This window comes from Oncorhynchus tshawytscha, unplaced genomic scaffold, assembly GCF_018296145.1.
Source record: "Oncorhynchus tshawytscha isolate Ot180627B unplaced genomic scaffold, Otsh_v2.0 Un_contig_2238_pilon_pilon, whole genome shotgun sequence".
In the NCBI taxonomy this organism is placed as follows: Eukaryota; Metazoa; Chordata; class Actinopteri; order Salmoniformes; family Salmonidae; genus Oncorhynchus; species Oncorhynchus tshawytscha.
Window position 1 is genome coordinate 144,682 of NW_024609462.1, and position 22,878 is coordinate 167,559.

At 47.2% G+C, this 22,878-nt stretch overlaps 1 protein-coding gene across 1 annotated transcript in view; it reads left to right on the top strand.

Annotated features, from left to right (window-relative positions):
* Nucleotides 1-22,878, top strand: part of LOC112235825 (WASH complex subunit 5-like) — a 51,681-nt gene that overhangs the window by 24,923 nt on the left and 3,880 nt on the right. Inside the window, 12 exon segments of the mRNA XM_042315432.1 lie at nucleotides 137-247; nucleotides 1,374-1,514; nucleotides 3,101-3,181; nucleotides 4,949-5,050; nucleotides 6,292-6,471; nucleotides 7,837-7,961; nucleotides 8,390-8,552; nucleotides 9,122-9,224; nucleotides 10,293-10,372; nucleotides 11,438-11,541; nucleotides 12,361-12,490; nucleotides 14,237-14,333. Of these exon segments, the coding sequence (XP_042171366.1) occupies nucleotides 137-247; nucleotides 1,374-1,514; nucleotides 3,101-3,181; nucleotides 4,949-5,050; nucleotides 6,292-6,471; nucleotides 7,837-7,961; nucleotides 8,390-8,552; nucleotides 9,122-9,224; nucleotides 10,293-10,372; nucleotides 11,438-11,541; nucleotides 12,361-12,490; nucleotides 14,237-14,333 (1,417 nt within the window).

Below are 22,878 nucleotides of genomic sequence, written 5' to 3' on the forward strand. Positions count from 1 at the left end.
GTCAGCCATTCACTACTCAGACAAACAGTACATTTCGTAGAGTACACAGGTTCATCCTCTAAACAAGGAAAAATTGTATTTCCTGTTTGAAAACATGCGGTCTGTAACGCGTGTCGTTATTGATCTATGTTTCCAGTTGGCGTCTGCGTTGGACCTGCCTCTGCTGCGTATCAACCAGGCTAACAGTCCAGATCTGCTCAGTGTTTCTCAGTTCTACTCCGGGGAACTGGTGACCTACGTCAGAAAGGTATGGTCCCAGAGCACCTAGTCTCTACTCTCTACCCCCAGCCCCTAGTCTCTAGTCTCTCCCTGAGTCTCCACTCTACCCCCAGCCCCCTAGTCTCTACTCTCTACCCCCAGCCCCCTAGTCTCTACCCCCAGCCCCCTAGTCTCTACTCTCTACCCCCAGCCCCCTAGTCTCTACTCTCTACCCCCAGCCCCCTAGTCTCTAGTCTCTACCCCCAGCCCCCTAGTCTCTACCCCCCAGCCCCCTAGTCTCTACTCTATCCCCCCCAGCCCCCATCCGAGAGCATGTAGTCTCTACTCTCTACCCCCAGCCCCCTAGTCTCTAGTCAATTCAATTCAATTCAATTCAAGGGCTTTATTGGCATGGGAAACATGTGTTAACATTGCCAAAGCAAGTGAGGTAGACAACATACAAAGTGAATATATATATAGTCTCTACCCCCAGTCCCCTAGTCTCTACTCTCTACCCTCAGCCCCCTAGTCTCTACTCTCTACCCCCAGTCCCTACCCCCAGTCCCTGCTCTGACCCCTTACTCCCTAACCCAACCCTCTACAGATCATCATCCCTGAGAGCACGTTGTTTCCTCTACTCTCCACTAGGTGTTACAGATCATCCCTGAGAGCATGTTGTCTCCTCTACTCTCCTCTAGGTGTTACAGATCATCATCCCTGAGAGCATGTTGTCTCCTCTACTCTCCACTAGGTGTTACAGATCATCCCTGAGAGCATGTTGTCTCCTCTACTCTCCACTAGGTGTTACAGATCATCCCTGAGTCTCCACTAGGTGTTACAGATCATCCCTGAGAGCCTGTTGTCTCCTCTACTCTCCACTAGGTGTTACAGATCATCCCTGAGAGCATGTTGTCTCCTCTACTCTCCACTAGGTGCTACAGATCATCCCTGAGTCTCCACTAGGTGCTACAGATCATCCCTGAGAGCATGTTGTCTCCTCTACTCTCCACTAGGTGCTACAGATCATCCCTGAGTCTCCACTAGGTGTTACAGATCATCCCTGAGAGCATGTTGTCTCCTCTACTCTCCACTAGGTGCTACAGATCATCCCTGAGTCTCCACTAGGTGTTACAGATCATCCCTGAGAGCATGTTGTCTCCTCTACTCTCCACTAGGTGTTACAGATCATCCCTGAGAGCATGTTCACCTCCCTGGCTAAGATCATCAAGCTGCAGATTCATGCCATCATGGAGGTTCCCACCAGACTGGACAAGGACAAGCTGAAGGACTACGCCCAGCTGGGGGCTCGCTACGAGGTCAGAGGTCGTTTTAGAGTCGGCTTATGGTCTCTGTGTGAATCAGTCGGATGAGCATGGCGCTTGCGATGACGACGGTTGTGGGTTCGATTCCCGCTGGGGCCTCCCAATAGAAACATGTATGCACACATGACTGTTAGGACCTATAGTAGTGACTATAACTAGGACCTATACTATATCTAGGCCCTATAGTAGTGACTATAACTAGGACCGATAGTAGTGACTATAACTAGGACCTATAGTAGTGACTATAACTAGGACCTATACTATAACTAGGACCTATAGTAGTGACTATAACCTATACTATAACTAGGACCTATAGTAGTGACTATAACTAGGCCCTATAGTAGTGACTATAACTAGGACCTATACTATAACTAGGACCTATAGTAGTGACTATAACTAGGACCTATAGTAGTGACTATAACTAGGACCTATACTATAACTAGGACCTATAGTAGTGACTTTAACTAGGACCTATAGTAGTGACTATAACTAGGACCTATAGTAGTGACTATAACTAGGACCTATACGATAACTAGGACCTATAGTAGTGACTATAACTAGGACCTATACTATAACTAGGACCTATAGTAGTGACTATAGCTAGGACCTATACTATAACTAGGACCTATACTATAACTAGGACCTATACTATATATAGGCCCTATAGTAGTGACTATAACTAGGCCCTATAGTAGTGACTATAACTAGGCCCTATAGTAGTGACTATAACTAGGCCCTATAGTAGTGACTATAACTAGGACCGATAGTAGTGACTATAACTAGGACCGATAGTAGTGACTATATAACTAGGACCGATAGTAGTGACTATATAACTAGGACCGATAGTAGTGACTATAACTAGGACCGATAGTAGTGACTATAACTAGGACCGATAGTAGTGACTATATAACTAGGACCGATAGTAGTGACTATATAACTAGGACCGATAGTAGTGACTATATAACTAGGACCGATAGTAGTGACTATATAACTAGGACCGATAGTAGTGACTATAACTAGGACCGATAGTAGTGACTATAACTAGGACCGACAGTAGTGACTATAACTAGGACCGACAGTAGTGACTATAACTAGGACCTATAGTAGTGACTATAACTAGGAGCCAGAGTTTCCCTGACTAGGTTCCTGGCCCCTAACTGAGCAGAGGGAGCAGATGCTCACTCAGTCTCCCCAACCGTTCCCCTCTGGCTCAAAGGAACAGCGTTCTGTGAGAGGCGGCGTTCTGTGAGAGGCGGCGTTCTGTGAGAGGCGGCGTTCTGTGAGAGGCAGCGTTCTGTGAGAGGCAGCGTTCTGTGAGAGGCGGCGTTCTGTGAGAGGCGGCGTTCTGTGAGAGGCGGCGTTCTGTGAGCGGCAGCGTTCTGTGAGCGGCAGCGTTCTGTGAGAGGCAGCGTTCTGTGAGCGGCAGCGTTCTGTGAGCGGCGGCGTTCTGTGAGAGGCGGCGTTCTGTGAGAGGCAGCGTTCTGTGAGAGGCAGCGTTCTGTGAGAGGCAGCGTTCTGTGAGAGGTAGTGGGTTTTCTGAACATCCTGGACTTGTTATTTTGTTCCTGATGTTCTCACAGGTTGCCAAACTCACCCACGCCATCTCCATCTTCACTGAAGGGATTCTGATGATGAAGACGACGCTGGTTGGAATCATCAAGGTCAGTTTTTAAACTAAAACGGGTTTGTGCAACTGTTGTTTTTAGATATATTGACGGCAGTGTCGTGTCTTTGGCTATGCCAGATTAAGTGATATCACATGCTATTCTATAAAATAATTTCTCCGTAATTAATATTACTTGATTGAGCTAATCATGTAAATGTAATTAACTAGAGAGTCGGGGCACCACAAAATAATATTTATAGAGCTGTTATCTTCCGAATAAACTCTTAAAGACCTTGTAATATTTTACATCAATAGCAGTCAATATTAATCGTCACCTTATAATTCAGTCTCATCTGAAAATTGTAAATTCTTGGTTATCTTCACTAACCCTGGCTAACAAGTTGAATCAGCAATACAAAATTGGGTTTAATTATTTATTTACTAAATACCTAACTAATCACACAGAATTACACATCCACATAATTAAATCATAACATGATGACGAATTACGTCATAAAGGAAAACGCCCCTAGCGGACGGAACAGATATGACAGCTGGTTACACAAAAGAAAAGGGGCTGGGTTTGAGTGAAAGAGCGGGAAGACTGAGGAACAAAGGGCGAAGCTGTGCTATCGTAAATACAGTATCTTATGCATTCTAAATTACCGCCCATTTGGAAAAGGAAAATGCAATAAATATTTACTCTGAGCTGCGCTTTGGTAGGTTGGTGGTAGATGGAAGGCTGTGTTGCCAAACCGAGTCCTTTGTCCTTTGAAGAATGTCTCTGGTGGTTAATTGAATACTTTGTAGTAACGTCGTTGTGTGATAGACTGGGTACTCTGTCTGTTCCTTCCTAACCTTCGTTTGCAGCTGCTGTTGCTAACTCAACGGCTAGGAGGTATCACTTCTGTAGTGAATAAGAGTTCAAAGTTCATACCATTCGCAACCAAAGCTCACGCTGATGTTGGCTTCGTTCTGGGATCATCTGAACCATTCTGACATCGGACCATCGTCCTCACATCCTCGGAACAGGAGGTTATATTGTCGTCAAGGCTTTATATAGGAAGGGAGAGGAGGGCGTGTTTGAAAAGATTTATAGCCCATGTCCCTTCACAGGGGCGGGCCACTGATTGAGCAGAGCCCTAACCTTATGAAAACCCAAATCTCACATTTTAGAAGCTAAAATCACATTTCATCCCCTCACGAATATTTTCATATTCAAACATTTAAATTGAACAACAATTCCATGTGAATCCGATAACTCTGATGTGTAGACTTTCCACTGTAGAGTTTGTCATCTTATCATTGATGAGAATGTCTCCGATGACAACCTAACTGACATCATATTCATTAAGTACCACCGCATATGTTCAATTGGTCGGATTACCAGAATATAGTTCATTCCCCCCCCCACATTCTGATGCTCCCAGAATCTCTATGTTAACCAAGGGGTTTTGCAAATGTAACATCAGTAGGGTAGAGAGAGGAAAAAGGGGGAAAGAGGTATTTATGACTGTCATAAACCTACCCCCAGGCCAACGTCATGACAGCAGGTAGCCTAGTAGTTAGAGCGTTGGGCCAGTAATCAAAAGGTTGGTAGATCAAATCCCTGAGCTAACCAAGTAAAAATATCTGTCATTCTGCCCCTGAACAAGGCAGTTTACCCACTGTTCCCCGGTAGGCCGTCATTGTAAATAAGAATTTGTTCTTAACTGACTTTCCTAGTTAAATAAAGATGAAATAAAATAAAAATATATCTTTATAATTGAGAAAATGTGTCTAAATGCATAAGTCTTACCTTATTTTAATGGCGTCTCTTCAGGTGGATCCCAAGCAGCTCCTGGAAGATGGTATCAGGAAGGAGTTGGTGAGAAGAGTAGCCTACGCTCTACACAAAGGACTTATCTTTAACCCCAAGGCTAAGGTGAGATAGTAGCCTACGCTCTACACAAAGGACTTATCTTTAACCCCAAGGCTAAGGTGAGATAGTAGCCTACGCTCTAAACAAAGGACTTATCTTTAAGCCCAAGGCTAAGGTGAGATAGTAGCCTACGCTCTACACAAAGGACTTATCTTTAAGCCCAAGGCTAAGGTGAGATAGTAGCCTACGCTCTACACAAAGGACTTATCTTTAACCCCAAGGCTAAGGTGAGATAGTAGCCTACGCTCTACACAAAGGACTTATCTTTAACCCCAAGGCTAAGGTGAGATAGTAGCCTACGCTCTACACAAAGGACTTATCTTTAAGCCCAAGGCTAAGGTGAGATAGTAGCCTACGCTCTACACAAAGGACTTATCTTTAACCCCAAGGCTAAGGGGAGATAGTAGCCTACGCTCTACACAAAGGACTTATCTTTAACCCCAAGGCTAAGGTGAGATATCTGACCATAATACAATATCAACCGTTCTGAGGGGCTCCCGAGTGGCGCAGCGGTCAAAGGCACTGCACCTCAGTGCAAGAGGCGTCACTACAGTCCCTGGTTCGGTGGTCTAAGACACTGCACCTCAGTGCAAGAGGCGTCACTACAGTCCCTGGTTCAGCGGTCTAAGACACTGCATCTCAGTGCTAGAGGCGTCACTACAGACCCTGGTTCAGTGGTCTAAGACACTGCACCTCAGTGCAAGAGGCGTCACTACAGTCCCTGGTTCAGCGGTCTAAGGCACTGCACCTCAGTGCAAGAGGCGTCACTACAGTCCCTGGTTCGATTCCAGGCTGTATCATATCCGGCCGGGATTGGGAGTCCCGTAAAGGTGGCGCACAATTGGCCCAGCGTCGTCCGGGGTTTGGCCGGGGTAGACTATTCATTGAAAATATGAATTCTTTCTTAACTGACTTGCCTAGTTAAATAAAGGTTACATTTAAAATGAAACCCACAGTACCATTCATTCAAGGTTAACCGTCACTTTCAAAAACTACAACAGGTTTCACTGTCTGAAGTATCAGTTTGTTCAGGTTTTATTCATGACAGAATACAAAACCAAAGTTGTCTGCTAACTTGAAAATGTAAAAAATATATATATATTATTTTAAATGAAGTGTTACAGAATATTAAATCCTGGTAAATGTAATTTCTCATCACCTGGTACAGACCAGTGAGTTGATGCTGAAGGAGTGTTACAGAATATTAAATCCTGGTAAATGTCATTTCTCATCACCTGGTAAAGACCAGTGAGTTGATGCCGAAGCTGAAGGAGATGGCAGCCACCATGGACGGATTCTACCGGTCCTTTGAGTACATCCAGGATTACGTCTCCATCTACGGCCTGAAGATCTGGCAGGAGGAGGTCTCTCGTATCATCAACTACAACGTGGAGCAGGAGTGTAACAGCTTCCTACGCACCAAGGTTTGACCTTTTATATGGTCACATGACCTCTTTCTCAGTGGGTCTGGTTGATTCCTTGTATCCTTTTTTTTAAACATTAAAACATCAGAAAGAAGATAAATCAAATCAAATCAGAGGAGGAAGGAAGCGGAGAGGAGGAAGCATTACGTTCCTCGCCTCCAAGATCCCGTCTCTAATAATTAAATCAGGTCAAAGTTTATTTGTCACGTGCGCCGAATACAACAGGTGTAGTAGACCTCACAGTGAAATGCTGAATACAACAGGTGTAGTAGACCTCACAGTGAAATGCTGAATACAACAGGTGTAGTAGACCTCACAGTGAAATGCTGAATTCAACAGGTGTAGTAGACCTCACAGTGAAATGCTGAATACAACAGGTGTAGTAGACCTTACAGTGAAATGCTGAATACAACAGGTGTAGTAGACCTTACAGTGAAATGCTGAATACAACAGGTGTAGTAGACCTTACAGTGAAATGCTGAATACAACAGGTGTAGTAGACCTCACAGTGAAATGCTGAATACAACAGGTGTAGTAGACCTTACAGTGAAATGCTGAATACAACAGGTGTAGTAGACCTTACAGTGAAATGCTGAATACAACAGGTGTAGTAGACCTTACAGTGAAATGCTGAATACAACAGGTGTAGTAGACCTTACAGTGAAATGCTGAATACAACAGGTGTAGTAGACCTTACAGTGAAATGCTGAATACAACAGGTGTAGTAGACCTCACAGTGAAATGCTGAATACAACAGGTGTAGTAGACCTCACAGTGAAATGCTGAATACAACAGGTGTAGTAGACCTCACAGTGAAATGCTGAATACAACAGGTGTAGTAGACCTTACAGTGAAATGCTGAATACAACAGGTGTAGTAGACCTCACAGTGAAATGCTGAATACAACAGGTGTAGTAGACCTCACAGTGAAATGCTGAATACAACAGGTGTAGTAGACCTTACAGTGAAATGCTGAATACAACAGGTGTAGTAGACCTCACAGTGAAATGCTGAATACAACAGGTGTAGTAGACCTCACAGTGAAATGCTTACTTACAGGCTCTAACCAATAGTGCAAAAAATATACAGTAGAGGGGCTATGTACAGTAGAGGGGCTATGTACAGTAGAGGGGCTATGTACAGTAGAGGGGCTACATACAGTAGAGGGGCTACATACAGTAGAGGGGCTATATACAGTAGAGGGGCTACATACAGTAGAGGGGCTGAATCAGGTTAGTTACATCTGGGGGTTGGATTGAAAACCTACAGGAGAGTAGCTCTCTAGAGACAGGGTTGGGAGAGCCTTGGTTTCAATAATATACGTACTATTTAAACGGCTGATGTTCACCTCTTTGTGTTTCTTAGATCCAGGATTGGCAGAGTGTCTACCAGTCGACCCATATCCCCATACCCAAGTTCCCCGCGGTCGATGAGTCGGCCACCTTCATCGGACGACTCTGTAGAGAGATCCTCCGCATCACAGACCCCAAGTAGGTATCTCTCTCTCCATGTCACCTTGGTGGCATCAGTCTGTTAGCTTGTAGCTACACTACCTACTCATTCAAGGGTATTTCTGTTTTCTACATTGTAGAATAATAGTGAAGACATCAACACTATGAAATAACACATATGGAATCATGTAGTAACCAAAAAAAAATGTACTAGCCACCTTTCGCCTTGATGACAGCTTTGAACACTCTTGGCATTCTCTCAACCAGTTTCACCTGGAATGCTTTTCCAACAGTCATCAAGACAAAGGGTGGCTATTTGAAGATTTAATTATGGAAGGTAGTGTTGGTGTTCGTTAACATGGCGGTAACATGGTAGAGGAAGTCTGTTTTTGGGGGGGTATACTCTCTTCTCAGTGCTTTTAATATGTCTTCATGCAAAGCCTTCACCTGTTACCTGTGTTTCCCAGGGCGACGTGTTACATGGACCAGTTGAACACCTGGTACGACCTGAAGACCCACCAGGAGGTGACCAACAACCGTCTGTTCTCTGAGATACAGGACACCCTGGGGACCTTCGGCCTCAACGGCCTGGACAGGCTGCTCTGCTTCATGATGGTCAAGGAACTGCAGGTCACGTGACATTATGTTGTGAAACCCAGCCTATCAACACTACTCTGTTAGGATGCTATGGAATGTACTACCGCAGTCCTAACAACTATTTAACCTTAATTTAACCAGGTTAACCTTTTTCATTTAACCAGGTTGTCCCATTTTGACTTCAAACAATCACGATATTGAGGTCAATATCAGTGTGCTGTTATATTTTAATTCAGATACTGTCGTTCGTAGCTTCACTTTTCTGTTCGAGACGCCGCCGGTCCTCATCATTCAACAAGCACATGTTGCAGTGTCACTCTGCTCACCTGTTTTAGCCTGGTTCCTCTCTAGGTTTCCTCCTAGGTTCTGGCCTTTCTAGGGAGTTTTTCCTAGCCACCGTGCTTCTACACCTGCATTGCTTGCTGTTTGGGGTTTTAGGCTGGGTTTCTGTACAGCACTTTGAGATATCAGCTGATGTACGAAGGGCTAGATAAATAAATTTGATTTGATTTTTAATTTAGAAACATTCAAGTGGTGCAGTTCGTTAGTTGCTTCCCCTTCAAGGTTCCGTAACACGACCGGGTTTGTTTTTGTTCCATTAGAACTTCCTGTCGGTGTTTCAGAAGACCATCCTGAGAGACAAGGCTATGGTGGATGTCTTTAAAGCCATGCTGAGCGCTGTCAATCCCGTCAAAGGTATTGTGGGTAGGTATCAACAGCTCAGGAAGGATTCCTACCAGGGTGGTGTTTATCAGGTTAGACAATGGAAAACATTTTGTAAATGATTCGCAGTGGGAAAACATAAAATGGCTGCTTCTTATTGAGACAAATCCAGGAAGTCCCTCCCCCTGTTTCAGTCATTATGACCAGGGAACATTAGACTCCCACTGAACAGGACCCAGAGATGATGACCAGGGAACATTAGGCTCCCACTGAACAGGAGATGATGACCAGGGAACATTAGGCTGACCCATTAGGCTCCCTGAACAGGAGATTATGACCAGGGAACATTAGGCTCCCACTGAACAGGAGATTATGACCAGGGAACATTAGGCTCCCACTGAACAGGACCCAGATATGCTGACCAGGGAACATTAGGCTCCCGCTGAACAGGAGCCAGAGATGATGACCAGGGAACATTAGGCTCCCGCTGAACAGGAGATTATGACAGGGAACAGGGGAACATTATGGCCCCAGGCCCCGCTGAACAGGACCCAGAGATAATGACCAGGGAACATTAGGCTCCCGCTGAACAGGAGATTATGACCAGGGAACATTAGGCTCCCACTGAACAGGAGATTATGACCAGGGAACATTAGGCTCCCACTGAACAGGACCCAGAGATGATGACCAGGGAACATTAGGCTCCCGCTGAACAGGAGATAATGATCAGGGAACATTAGGCTCCCAGTGAACAGGAGCCAGAGATAATGACCAGGGAACATTAGGCTCCCGCTGAACAGGAGATAATGACCAGGGAACATTAGGCTCCCACTGAACAGGAGATGATGACCAGGGAACATTAGGCTCCCACTGAACAGGACCCAGAGATGATGACCAGGGAACATTAGGCTCCCGCTGAACAGGACCCAGAGATGATGACCAGGGAATATTAGGCTCCCACTGAACAGGACCCAGAGATGATGACCAGGGAACATTAGGCGCCCACTGAACAGGACCCAGAGATGATAACCAGGGAACATTTTGCTCTGGATATGACTGTCCAAGGCCATCATCACTCACCTTTGCATTTCTTTGTCTTCTTTCTGTCAGCAAATGCCAGTAAAGGCTATGCCAACGCTGTCGCCAAAACACAGAAGATCTGGGGTCCGTACTTGGAGTCCATCATGAAGGTACTGTGTTTCAGCAAACTGTTTCAGCAATACCAACTTTAATGTTGTGAGCAACACAACCTCCACGTTCAGTGATCGGTCTCTAGATGACTATAATCATAGATGGGTGACACAGTGCAGAGCCTGCTGTCGTGGTAACACACTGGTACACCTCCAATTGACTCAAATGATGTCAATTAGCCTATCGGAAGCTTCTAAAGCCATGACATCATTTCCCAAGCTGTTTAAAGGCACAGTCAACTGAATGTATGTAAACTTCTGACCCTCTGGAATTGTGATACAGTGAATTATAAGTTAAATAATCTGTCTGTAAACAATTGTTGGAAAATGACTTGTGTCATGCACAAAGTAGATGTCCTAACTGACTTGCCAAAACTATAGTTTGTTTAACAAGAAATTTGTGGAGTGGTTGAAAACGAGTTTTAATGACTCCAACCTAAGTGTCTGTAAACTTCCGACTTCAGCTGTGCACCTCGAGGTTTATTACAAGTTGAGCTGTCTTATACACATTCCCAGCTAAACATTGAATGGCAGTATACAGACAGAAAGGGAGATCAAAGAAAATTCTAGCAAAGTTTCTCCTTTAAGGTCTATACCCCCTCGCCCAAACGGGGAGTCCAGGGGGGGTTTCAATCCCTGTGTGGGAGATCAAAGTGACTCAAAGAAAATTCTAGAAGTTTCTCCGAGGTCTATACCCTCCTCCCCCAACCGGGGAGACCAGGGGGGGTTTCAATCCCTGTGTGGGAGATCAAAGTGACTCAAAGAAAATTCTAGAAGTTTCTCCGAGGTCTATACCCTCCTCCCCCAACCGGGGAGACCAGGGGGGGTTTCAATCCCTGTGTGGGAGATCAAAGTGACTCAAAGAAAATTCTAGAAGTTTCTCCGAGGTCTATACCCTCCTCCCCCAACCGGGGAGTCCAGGGGGGGTTTCAATCCCTGTGGTGTGGGAGATCAAAGAGAATTCTAGAAGTTTCTCCGAAGTCTATACCCTCCTCCCCCAACCGGGGAGACCAGGGGGGGTTTCAATCCCTGTGTGGAAGTGACCACGGGTTGGTTTTTCCTCAGGTTGGTCAGATGCAGATCCTGAGGCAACAGATCGCCAACGAGTTGAACTACTCCTGCAAGTTTGACTCCAAACACCTCGCTGCTGCTCTGGAAAACCTCAACAAGTCAGTGGTCCCATCTGAGAGGATGCATAGAGAGACATGACATATGTATAAGTCTCATTATAAGACGTTATGAAGGCTCGTACATGCTTATTAAAGGATGACATACAGTGGGGAGAACAAGTATTTGATACACTGCCGATTTTGCAGGTTTTCCCGACTTACTAAGCATGTAGAGGTCTGTAATTTTTATCATAGGTACACTTCAACTGTGAGAGACGGAATCTAAAACAAAAATCCCAGAAAATCACATTGTATGATTTTTTTAAAGTAAATAATTTGCATTTTATTGCATACATCAAATGCTTGTTCTCCCCACTGTACCTGCAGGCTTTAAAGGTAAAAGGTTACTGTTCATTTGAAATGGAAAGAGTGATTGTGGTTTGTCATGAAAGGCCGTTGTCATTTAATTTCTCATCAGTAGACATGGAAACGTCATAACATATTTTTTCTAACATAAATGTTTCTACTAATTGGTCTTTTGACCAATCGGATCAGCTCTTTTACCACTAATTGGTCTTTTGACCAATCGGATCAGCTCTTTTACCACTATTTGGTATTTTGACCAATCGGATCAGCTCTTTTTTCCACCAATTGGTCTTTTGACCAATCGGATCAGCTCTTTTACCACTATTTGGTATTTTGACCAATCGGATCAGCTCTTTTTTTCCACCAATTGGTCTTTTGACCAATCGGATCAGCTCTTTTACCAGTAATTGGGCCTAAGAGTGTGAACCCGGTAAAGTAATGTCGCTATAATAATTTGTGTCTGTCATTTAAAGGGCGTGTTCAACAGTCAGGTGTCTGCTGTATCTACTGTAGGTCTCTACTGGCTGATATAGAAGCCCACTACCAGGACCCCAGCCTTCCATACCCCAAGGAGGACAACAACCTGCTGTATGAGATCACAGCCTCTCTGGAGGCAGCAGGCATTCACAACCCACTCAACAAGGTCTGGCTTCTAATTACTATTACTACTACTACTACTACTACTGCTGCTACTACTAATACTGCTACTACTACTACTATTACATTCACAACCCACTCAACAAGGTCTGGCTTCTAATTACTATTACTGCTGCTACTAATACTACTATTACTACTACTACTACTACTACATTACTACTACTGTTACTACTACTGTTACTACTACTACTACTACTACTACTACTACTACTACTACTACTACTACATTCACAACCCACTCAACAACAAGGTCTGCTACTAATACTGCTACTTACTACTATTACTACTAACTACTGCTACTGTTACTACTACTGTACTACTACTACTACTACTACTACTACTACATTCACAACCCACTCAACAAGGTCTGGCTTCTAATTACTATTACTGCTGCTACTAACTACTACTACTACTACTACTACTACTACTATTACTGCTACTACTGTTACTACTACTGTTACTACTACTGCTACTACTACTACTACTACTACTACTACTACTACTACATCACAACCCACTCAACAAGGTCTGGCTTCTAATTACTACTAATACTGCTACTGTTACTACTACTACTACTACTACTACTACATTCACAACCCACTCACCCACAACAAGGTCTGGCTTCTAATTACTACTACTACTACTACTATACTGCTACTACTGCTACTACTACTGCTACTGCTACTACACTCACAACCCACTCAACAAGGTCTGGCTTCTAATTACTATTACTGCTACTACTACTACTACTACTACTACTGCTACTACTAATACTGCTACTACTACTACATTCACAACCCACTCAACAAGGTCTGGCTTCTAATTACTATTACTGCTACTACTACTGCCACTAATACTGCTACTACTAATACTGCTACTACTAATACTGCTACTACTAATACTACTACTACTACTACTACTACTACTACTACTACTACTGGTATTATTACTACTACTGCTACTATTACTACTACTGGTTATATTACTACTACTGCTACTACTATTGCTATGGCTACTATTACTACTACTACTACTATTACTACTACTACTACTACAGGGATACACAACCCACTCAACAAGGTACAGTACATGACCAAAAGTATATGGACACCTGACTTGTTAGAAGGGTGGCATCCTATAACGATGTCACGTTGAGTCACTGGGCTCTTCAGTAATGCCATTCTACTGACAATGTTTGTCTATGGAGATTGCATGTGTGTGTGCTCAATGTTGATTGGAGTTGTTTGTTCATGTTGTAGTTCTACATCACAACCTAGCACCTCCCTTACTGCACCTGTTCTATATGTTGTAGATCTATATTACAACCCAGCACCTCCCTTCACCTGTTCTATATGTTGTAGATCTACATCACAACCCAGCACCTCCCTTACTGCACCTGTTCTATATGTTGTAGATCTATATTACAACCCAGCACCTCCCTTACTGCACCTGTTCTATATGTTGTAGATCTATATTACAACCCAGCACCTCCCTTACTGCACCTGTTCTATATGTTGTAGATCTATATTACAACCCAGCACCTCCCTTACTGCACCTGTTCTATATGTTGTAGATCTATATTACAAACCAGCACCTCCCTTACTGCACCTTTCCTATATGTTGTAGTTCTACATTACAACCCAGCACCTCCCTTACTTCACCTGTTCTATATGTTGTAGATCTACATTACAACCCAGCACCTCCCTTACTTCACCTGTTCTATATGTTGTAGATCTACATTACAACCAAGCGCCTGCCTTACTTTCCTATCGTCAACTTCCTCTTCATCATCGCTCAGCTGCCTAAACTGCAGTACAGCAAAAACCAAGGTGAGTTATGGTCAACTTTATTGATATTCACGGGGAAATCAAGGTCAGTTGGAATCAACTTTATTGATACTCACAGGGAAATCAGGGTCAGTTGGAATCAACTTTATTGATGTTCACACTAGGAGAAATTCAATTTTTCACCATCATAATGACATATACACTGAGTATACAAAACATTAAGGACACCTGCTGTTTCCATGACAGACTGACCAGGTGAATCCAGGTGAAAGATATGATCCCTTATTGATGTCACCTGTTAAATCCATTTCAATCAGTGTAGATGAAGGGGAGGAGATTTTGAAGCCTTGAAACAATTGAGACATGGATTGTGAATGTTTGCCATTCAGAGGGTGAATGGGCAAGACAGAAGATTTAAGTATCTTTAAAAAGGGTATGGTTTTAGGTACCAGGTAGAGGGCTGGGTTCCCCTGGGTCCTGATGGTAGTAGGTACCAGGTAGAGGGCTGGGTTCCCCTGGGTCCTGATGGTTTTAGGTACCAGGTAGAGGGCTGGGTTCCCCTGGGTCCTGATGGTTTTAGGTACCAGGTAGAGGGCTGGGTTCCCCTGGGTCCTGATGGTATGGTTTTAGGTACCAGGTAGAGGGCTGGGTTCCCCTGGGTCCTGATGGTAGTAGGTACCAGGTACTGGGTTCCCCTGGGTCCTGTGGTATGGTAGTGGGCTGGGTTCCCCTGGGTCCTGATGGTATGGTAGCTGGGTACCAGGTAGAGGGCTAGAGGGCTGGGTTCCCCTGGGTCCTGATGGTTTTAGGTACCAGGTAGAGGGCTGGGTTCCCCTGGGTCCTGATGGTAGTAGGTACCAGGTAGAGGGCTGGGTTCCCCTGGGTCCTGATGGTTTTAGGTACCAGGTAGAGGGCTGGGTTCCCCTGGGTCCTGATGGTTTTAGGTACCAGGTAGAGGGCTGGGTTCCCCTGGGTCCTGATGGTAGTAGGTACCAGGTAGAGGGCTGGGTTCCCCTGGGTCCTGATGGTAGTGGGTACCAGGTAGAGGGCTGGGTTCCCCTGGGTCCTGATGGTAGTAGGTACCAGGTAGAGGGCTGGGTTCCCCTGGGTCCTGATGGTAGTAGGTACCAGGTAGAGGGCTGGGTTCCCCTGGGTCCTGATGGTAGTAGGTACCAGGTAGAGGGCTGGGTTCCCCTGGGTCCTGATGGTAGTGGGTACCAGGTAGAGGGCTGGGTTCCCCTGGGTCCTGATGGTAGTGGGTACCAGGTAGAGGGCTGGGTTCCCTGGGTTCTGATGGTAGTAGGTACCAGGTAGAGGGCTGGGTTCCCCTGGGTCCTGATGGTATGGTAGTAGGTACCAGGTAGAGGGCTGGGTTCCCCTGGGTCCTGATGGTAGTAGGTACCAGGTAGAGGGCTGGGTTCCCCTGGGTCCTGATGGTATGGTAGTAGGTACCAGGTAGAGGGCTGGATTCCCCTGGGTCCTGATGGTAGTAGGTACCAGGTAGAGGGCTGGGTTCCCCTGGGTCCTGATGGTAGTAGGTACCAGGTAGAGGGCTGGGTTCCCCTGGGTCCTGATGGTAGTGGGTACCAGGTAGAGGGCTGGGTTCCCCTGGGTCCTGATGGTAGTAGGTACCAGGTAGAGGGCTGGGTTCCCCTGGGTCCTGATGGTAGTAGGTACCAGGTAGAGGGCTGGGTTCCCCTGGGTCCTGATGGTAGTAGGTACCAGGTAGAGGGCTGGGTTCCCCTGGGTCCTGATGGTAGTAGGTACCAGGTAGAGGGCTGGGTTCCCCTGGGTCCTGATGGTAGTAGGTACCAGGTAGAGGGCTGGGTTCCCCTGGGTCCTGATGGTAGTAGGTACCAGGTAGAGGGCTGGGTTCCCCTGGGTCCTGATGGTAGTGGGTACCAGGTAGAGGGCTGGGTTCCCCTGGGTCCTGATGGTAGTAGGTACCAGGTAGAGGGCTGGGTTCCCCTGGGTCCTGATGGTAGTGGGTACCAGGTAGAGGGCTGGGTTCCCCTGGGTCCTGATGGTAGTAGGTACCAGGTAGAGAGCTGGGTTCCCCTGGGTCCTGATGGTAGTAGGTACCAGGTAGAGGGCTGGGTTCCCCTGGGTCCTGATGGTAGTAGGTACCAGGTAGAGGGCTGGGTTCCCCTGGGTCCTGATGGTAGTAGGTACCAGGTAGAGGGCTGGGTTCCCCTGGGTCCTGATGGTAGTAGGTACCAGGTAGAGGGCTGGGTTCCCCTGGGTCCTGATGATATGGTAGTGGGTACCAGGTAGAGGGCTGGGTTCCCCTGGGTCCTGATGGTATGGTAGTGGGTACCAGGTAGAGGGCTGGGTTCCCCTGGGTCCTGATGGTAGTAGGTACCAGGTAGAGGGCTGGGTTCCCCTGGGTCCTGATGGTAGTAGGTACCAGGTAGAGGGCTGGGTTCCCCTGGGTCCTGATGGTAGTAGGTACCAGGTAGAGGGCTGGGTTCCCCTGGGTCCTGATGGTAGTAGGTACCAGGTAGAGAGCTGGGTTCCCCTGGGTCCTGATGGTAGTAGGTACCAGGTAGAGGGCTGGGTTCCCCTGGGTTCTGATGGTAGTAGGTACCAGGTAGAGGGCTGGGTTCCCCTGGGTCCTGATGGTAGTTGGTACCAGGTAGGGGGCTGGGTTCCCCTGGGTTCTGATGGTAGTAGGTACCAGGTAGAGGGCTGGGTTCCCCTGGGTCCTGATGGTAGTAGGTACCAGGTAGAGGGCTGGGTTCCCCTGGGTCCTGATGGTAGTAGGTACCAGGTAGAGGGCTGGGTTCCCCTGGGTTCTGATGGTAGTAGGTACCAGTTAGAGGGCTGGGTTCCCCTGGGTCCTGATGGTAGTAGGTACCAGGTAGAGAGCTGGGTTCCCCTGGGTCCTGATGGTAGTAGGTACCAGGTAGAGGGCTGGGTTCCCCTGGGTTCTGATGGTAGTAGGTACCAGGTAGAGGGCTGGGTTCCCCTGGGTCCTGATGGTATGGTAGTAGGTACCAGGTAGAGGGCTGGGTTCCCCTGGGTTCTGATGGTAGTAGGTACCAGGTAGGGGGCTGGGTTCCCCTGGGTCCTGATGGTAGTAGGTACCAGGTAGAGGGCTGGGTTCCCCTGGGTTCTGATGGTAGTAGGTACCAGGTAGAGGGCCTGGTTCCCCTGGGTCCTGATGGTAGTTGGTACCAGGTAGGGGCTGGGTTCCCCTGGGTTCTGATGGTAGTAGGTACCAGGTAGAGGGCTGGGTTCCCCTGGGTCCTGATGGTAGTAGGTACCAGGTAGAGGGCTGGGTTCCCCTGGGTCCTGATGGTAGTAGGTACCAGGTAGAGGGCTGGGTTCCCCTGGGTCCTGATGGTAGTAGGTACCAGGTAGAGGGCTGGGTTCCCCTGGGTCCTGATGGTAGTAGGTACCAGGTAGAGAGCTGGGTTCCCCTGGGTCCTGATGGTAGTAGGTACCAGGTAGAGGGCTGGGTTCCCCTGGGTTCTGATGGTAGTAGGTACCAGGTAGAGGGCTGGGTTCCCCTGGGTCCTGATGGTAGTTGGTACCAGGTAGGGGCTGGGTTCCCCTGGGTTCTGATGGTAGTAGGTACCAGGTAGAGGGCTGGGTTCCCCTGGGTCCTGATGGTAGTAGGTACCAGGTAGAGGGCTGGGTTCCCCTGGGTCCTGATGGTAGTAGGTACCAGGTAGAGGGCTGGGTTCCCCTGGGTCCTGATGGTAGTAGGTACCAGGTAGAGGGCTGGGTTCCCCTGGGTTCTGATGGTAGTAGGTACCAGTTAGAGGGCTGGGTTCCCCTGGGTCCTGATGGTAGTAGGTACCAGGTAGAGAGCTGGGTTCCCCTGGGTCCTGATGGTAGTAGGTACCAGGTAGAGGGCTGGGTTCCCCTGGGTTCTGATGGTAGTAGGTACCAGGTAGAGGGCTGGGTTCCCCTGGGTCCTGATGGTATGGTAGTAGGTACCAGGTAGAGGGCTGGGTTCCCCTGGGTTCTGATGGTAGTAGGTACCAGGTAGGGGGCTGGGTTCCCCTGGGTCCTGATGGTAGTAGGTACCAGGTAGAGGGCTGGGTTCCCCTGGGTTCTGATGGTAGTAGGTACCAGGTAGAGGGCCTGGTTCCCCTGGGTCCTGATGGTAGTTGGTACCAGGTAGGGGCTGGGTTCCCCTGGGTTCTGATGGTAGTAGGTACCAGGTAGAGGGCTGGGTTCCCCTGGGTCCTGATGGTAGTAGGTACCAGGTAGAGGGCTGGGTTCCCCTGGGTCCTGATGGTAGTAGGTACCAGGTAGAGGGCTGGGTTCCCCTGGGTCCTGATGGTAGTAGGTACCAGGTAGAGAGCTGGGTTCCCCTGGGTCCTGATGGTAGTAGGTACCAGGTAGAGGACTGGGTTCCCCTGGGTTCTGATGGTAGTAGGTACCAGGTAGAGGGCTGGGTTCCCCTGGGTCCTGATGGTAGTAGGTACCAGGTAGAGAGCTGGGTTCCCCTGGGTCCTGATGGTAGTAGGTACCAGGTAGAGGGCTGGGTTCCCCTGGGTCCTGATGGTAGTTGGTACCAGGTAGGGGGCTGGGTTCCCCTGGGTCCTGATGGTAGTTGGTACCAGGTAGGGGCTGGGTTCCCTGGGTCCTGATGGTAGTGGGTACCAGGTAGAGGGCTGGGTTCCCCTGGGTCCTGATGGTAGTAGGTACCAGGTAGAGGGCTGGGTTCCCCTGGGTTCTGATGGTAGTAGGTACCAGGTTGTGACGGCCCTGAATTATTCTGAACCGTCTCAGTGCAGCTCCTTCCAATAGGGCGCTTTCCCTTTAATTCCCAATTAAATAGCCAGCATCAGCTGCGCAAAAGGGGGTTGTGATGGAGACGTGAATGAGGATGTGTTCAACCCTCAGTGCCGAAGCTTCTCTATTCCGTTTGTTTTGTTGCCGTTAAACGTGTGTTTTGTAGCCTAAGAGAGTTTACCCAGGATCGGATCCACTCTTTGCGTCCGTGGACCACACCTCTCCGTTCTTCGTGGCCTTTCTCCGCTGGAGATCTATTGGCGGATTGGATTGTCTGACTGACCGACTGACTACCACCTTTTTGTATACAGTATTTCATTTGTTTTGATGTATACTTTGATTTATGTAGTTAGTTGTAGTTGAGGACTTAGTAAGAGTTGATACGCTTTAAAGTTCTGTGGTAAAATAATTGTTATATTGATTGTATGTTTAATACTGGGTTTACGCTACACGGAATGAACGGACAAACATTGCGTGACAAAAGTCACTTGAGTTCACTGAACTCCTTTACCGGGCTGGACTCTTTTTAGGCCCGAGGTACAGGACATTTCTGGAGGAACCAGAACTCATTGTGATATTATTATATGTGTGTAATCATTGTTGTTGCTAATACAACCCACGCAAAAGAATATAGTTGTTTTTGAAGTTCTTTCCAATGTTTTAAGGGTTTATGAAAAGTTTATTTCCATCCTGACTTTTACATAAGTCCTTTGTATTGGTGTAGACTTGACGGACCAGATGGGACTCATCCCCACCCAAACTAAAAGGAGAAACCAATGTTTTCTCTGGTAGGCACAACCTACCTGGCACCCCTATAAATAATAACCTCAAGTCAAAACCGTTACAAGGTAGAGGGCTGGGTTCCCGCGGGTCCTGACAGAGATCATTGCGGCGTTGTCTATGTTTTTCATGCTGTGGGAGGTCAGACAGACAACTTTTGGGATTAAAATGGTTATTATTTGTAAACATGAGTCTCTCTTCTTTGTTTGTGTTACCCTACCTATTCTATTAAAATAACATTATTTTACATATTATTCACACGCTCAGAGTTCTCTGCTTCAACTTCAGTAGTCTACCTCTCCTAGTTGGGCGTGAGAGTACATCTAGTCCTAGTTGTAGTAGTTCACTTCCAATATGACATTTATTTAAATATGATTAGGTTGGGTTACTATGGTGACCTTAGGTTGGGTTACTATGGTGACCTTAGGTTGGGTTACTATGGTGACCTTAGGTTGGGTTACTATGGTGACCTTAGGTTACATTACTATGGTGACCTTAGGTTACATTACTATGGTGACCATAGGTTAGGCTGCCATGGTGACCATAGATTAGGCTGCCATGGTGACCGTAGGTTAGGTTACTATGGTGAGCGGGTGTTGTGCCTTTTCATTTTCAATAAGTATTGATTACCCATTTAATTTGTCTCTGCCTGTTAATCGTCCTCCCAAAAGCTAAGCTATGTCCTATAGGACTATGCAAAACGTAGCAAGTGTTACTGTCATCATTATTGTTGCTTCCAGTTCAGTAGCCGTACCTGAGAGATCAGGTTTAAAAGAGTAGGCTTTAGACTATGCATGGGTGGAGAAGCACAGGGCAGTTTATACTTCCTAAATATGATTAGGCTACATTGCCTAGAAGTAATTATTAGTCACCCATATTTCTCGGTCTGAAAATCGTCCCACTCCTAAAAGGTAGACTATTTAAACAGCTGTAGAGATCGTCCCACTCCTAAAAGGTAGACTATTTAAACAGCTGTAGAGATGGTCCCACTCCTAAAAGGTAGACTATTTAAACAGCTGTAGAGATTGTCCCACTCCTAAAAGGTAGACCATTTAAACAGCTGTAGAGATTGTCCCACTCCTAAAAGGTAGACCATTTAAACAGCTGTAGAGATCGTCCCACTCCTAAAAGGTAGACCATTTAAACAGCTGTAGAGATCGTCCCACTCCTAAAAGGTAGGCTATTTAAACAGCTGTAGAGATCGTCCCACTCCTAAAAGGTAGGCTATTTAAACAGCTGTAGAGATCGTCCCACTCCTAAAAGGTAGACTATAAAAACAGCTCTAGACAAAGGACAAGTCTCTCCATCTCTGCTGTCTTCCAGCTACATCTACCATACTGGCTGATCTAGCCCAGTAATACAGATAGCCTAATATAACCATCTAGCCCAGTAATACAGATAGCCTAATATAACCATCTAGCCCAGTAATACAGATAGCCTAATATAACCATCTACCATACTGGCTGATCTAGCCCAGTAATACAGATAGTCCATATTGGCTGATCTAGCCCAGTAATACAAATAGTCTAATATAACCATCTAGCCCAGTAATACAGATAGCCTAATATAACCATCTACCATATTGGCTGATCTAGCCCAGTAATACAGATAGTCCATATTGGCTAATCTAGCCCAGTAATACAGATAGTCTAATATAACCAAATCAAATGTATTTATATAGCCCTTCGTACATCAGCTGATATCTCAAAGTGCTGTACAGAAACCCAGCCTAAAACCCCAAACAGCAAGCAATGCAGGTGTAGAAGCACGGTGGCTAGGAAAAACTCCCTAGAAAGGCCAAAACCTAGGAAGAAACCTAGAGAGGAACCATCTACCATATTGGCTGATCTAGCCCAGTAATACAGATAGTCCATATTGGCTGATCTAGCCCAGTAATACAGATAGCCTAATATAACCATCTAGCCCAGTAATACAGATATTCTAATATAACCATTTACCATGTTGGCTGATCTAGCCCAGTAATACAGATAGCCCAGTAATACAGATAGTATATAGTCTAATATAACCATCTAGCCCAGTAATACAGATAGCCTAATATAACCATCGACCAAATTGGCTGATCTAGCCCAGTAATAAAGATAGCCTAATATAATGGGTCAACTGAGAATCTCTGGTAATTTTAACCTGGCAGGTGACTGGGGTTGGGTTGGCTGGCGGGTGACTGGGGTTGGGTTGGCTGGCGGGTGACTGGGGTTGGGTTGGCTGGCTGGTGACTGGGGTTGGGTTGGCTGGCTGGTGACTGGGGTTGGGTTGGTTGGCTGGCGGGTGACTGGGGTTGGGTTGGTTGGCTGGCGGGTGACTGGGGTTGGGTGGGTTGGCAGGTGCCTGGGGTTGGGTTGGGTTGGCAGGTGCCTGGGGTTGGGTTGGGTTGGCTGGCAGGTGACGGGTTGGGTTGGCTGGCAGGTGACTGGGGTTGGGTTGGGTTGGCTGGCAGGTGACTGGGGTTGGGTTGGGTTGGCTGGCAGGTGACTGGGGTTGGGTTGGCTGGCAGGTAACTGGGGTTGGGTTGGCTGGGGGTGACTGGGGTTGGGTTGGCTGGCGGGTGACTGGGGTTGGGTTGGCTGGCGGGTGACTGGGGTTGGGTTGGCTGGCGGGTGACTGGGGTTGGGTTGGCTGGCTGGCGGGTGACTGGGGTTGGGTTGGGTTGGCTGGCGGGTGACTGGGGTTGGGTTGGGTTGGCTGGCAGGTGACTTGGGTTGGCTGGCGGGTGACTGGGGTTAGGTTGGCTGGCAGGTGACTGGGGTTGGCTGGCGGGTGACTGGGTTGGGTTGGGTTGGCTGGCAGGTGAATGGGGTTGGGTTGGCTGGCGGGTGACTGGGGTTGGGTTGGCTGGCTGGCAGGTGATTGGGGTTGGGTTGGCTGGCAGGTGATTGGGGTTGAGTTGGGTTGGCTGGCAGGTGACTGGGGTTGAGTTGGGTTGGCTGGCGGGTGACTGGGGTTGAGTTGGCTGGCAGGTGACTGGGGTTGGGTTGGAGGTGACTGGGTTTGGGCTGGAGGTGACTGGGGTTGGGTTGGCTGGCAGGTGACTGGGGCTGGG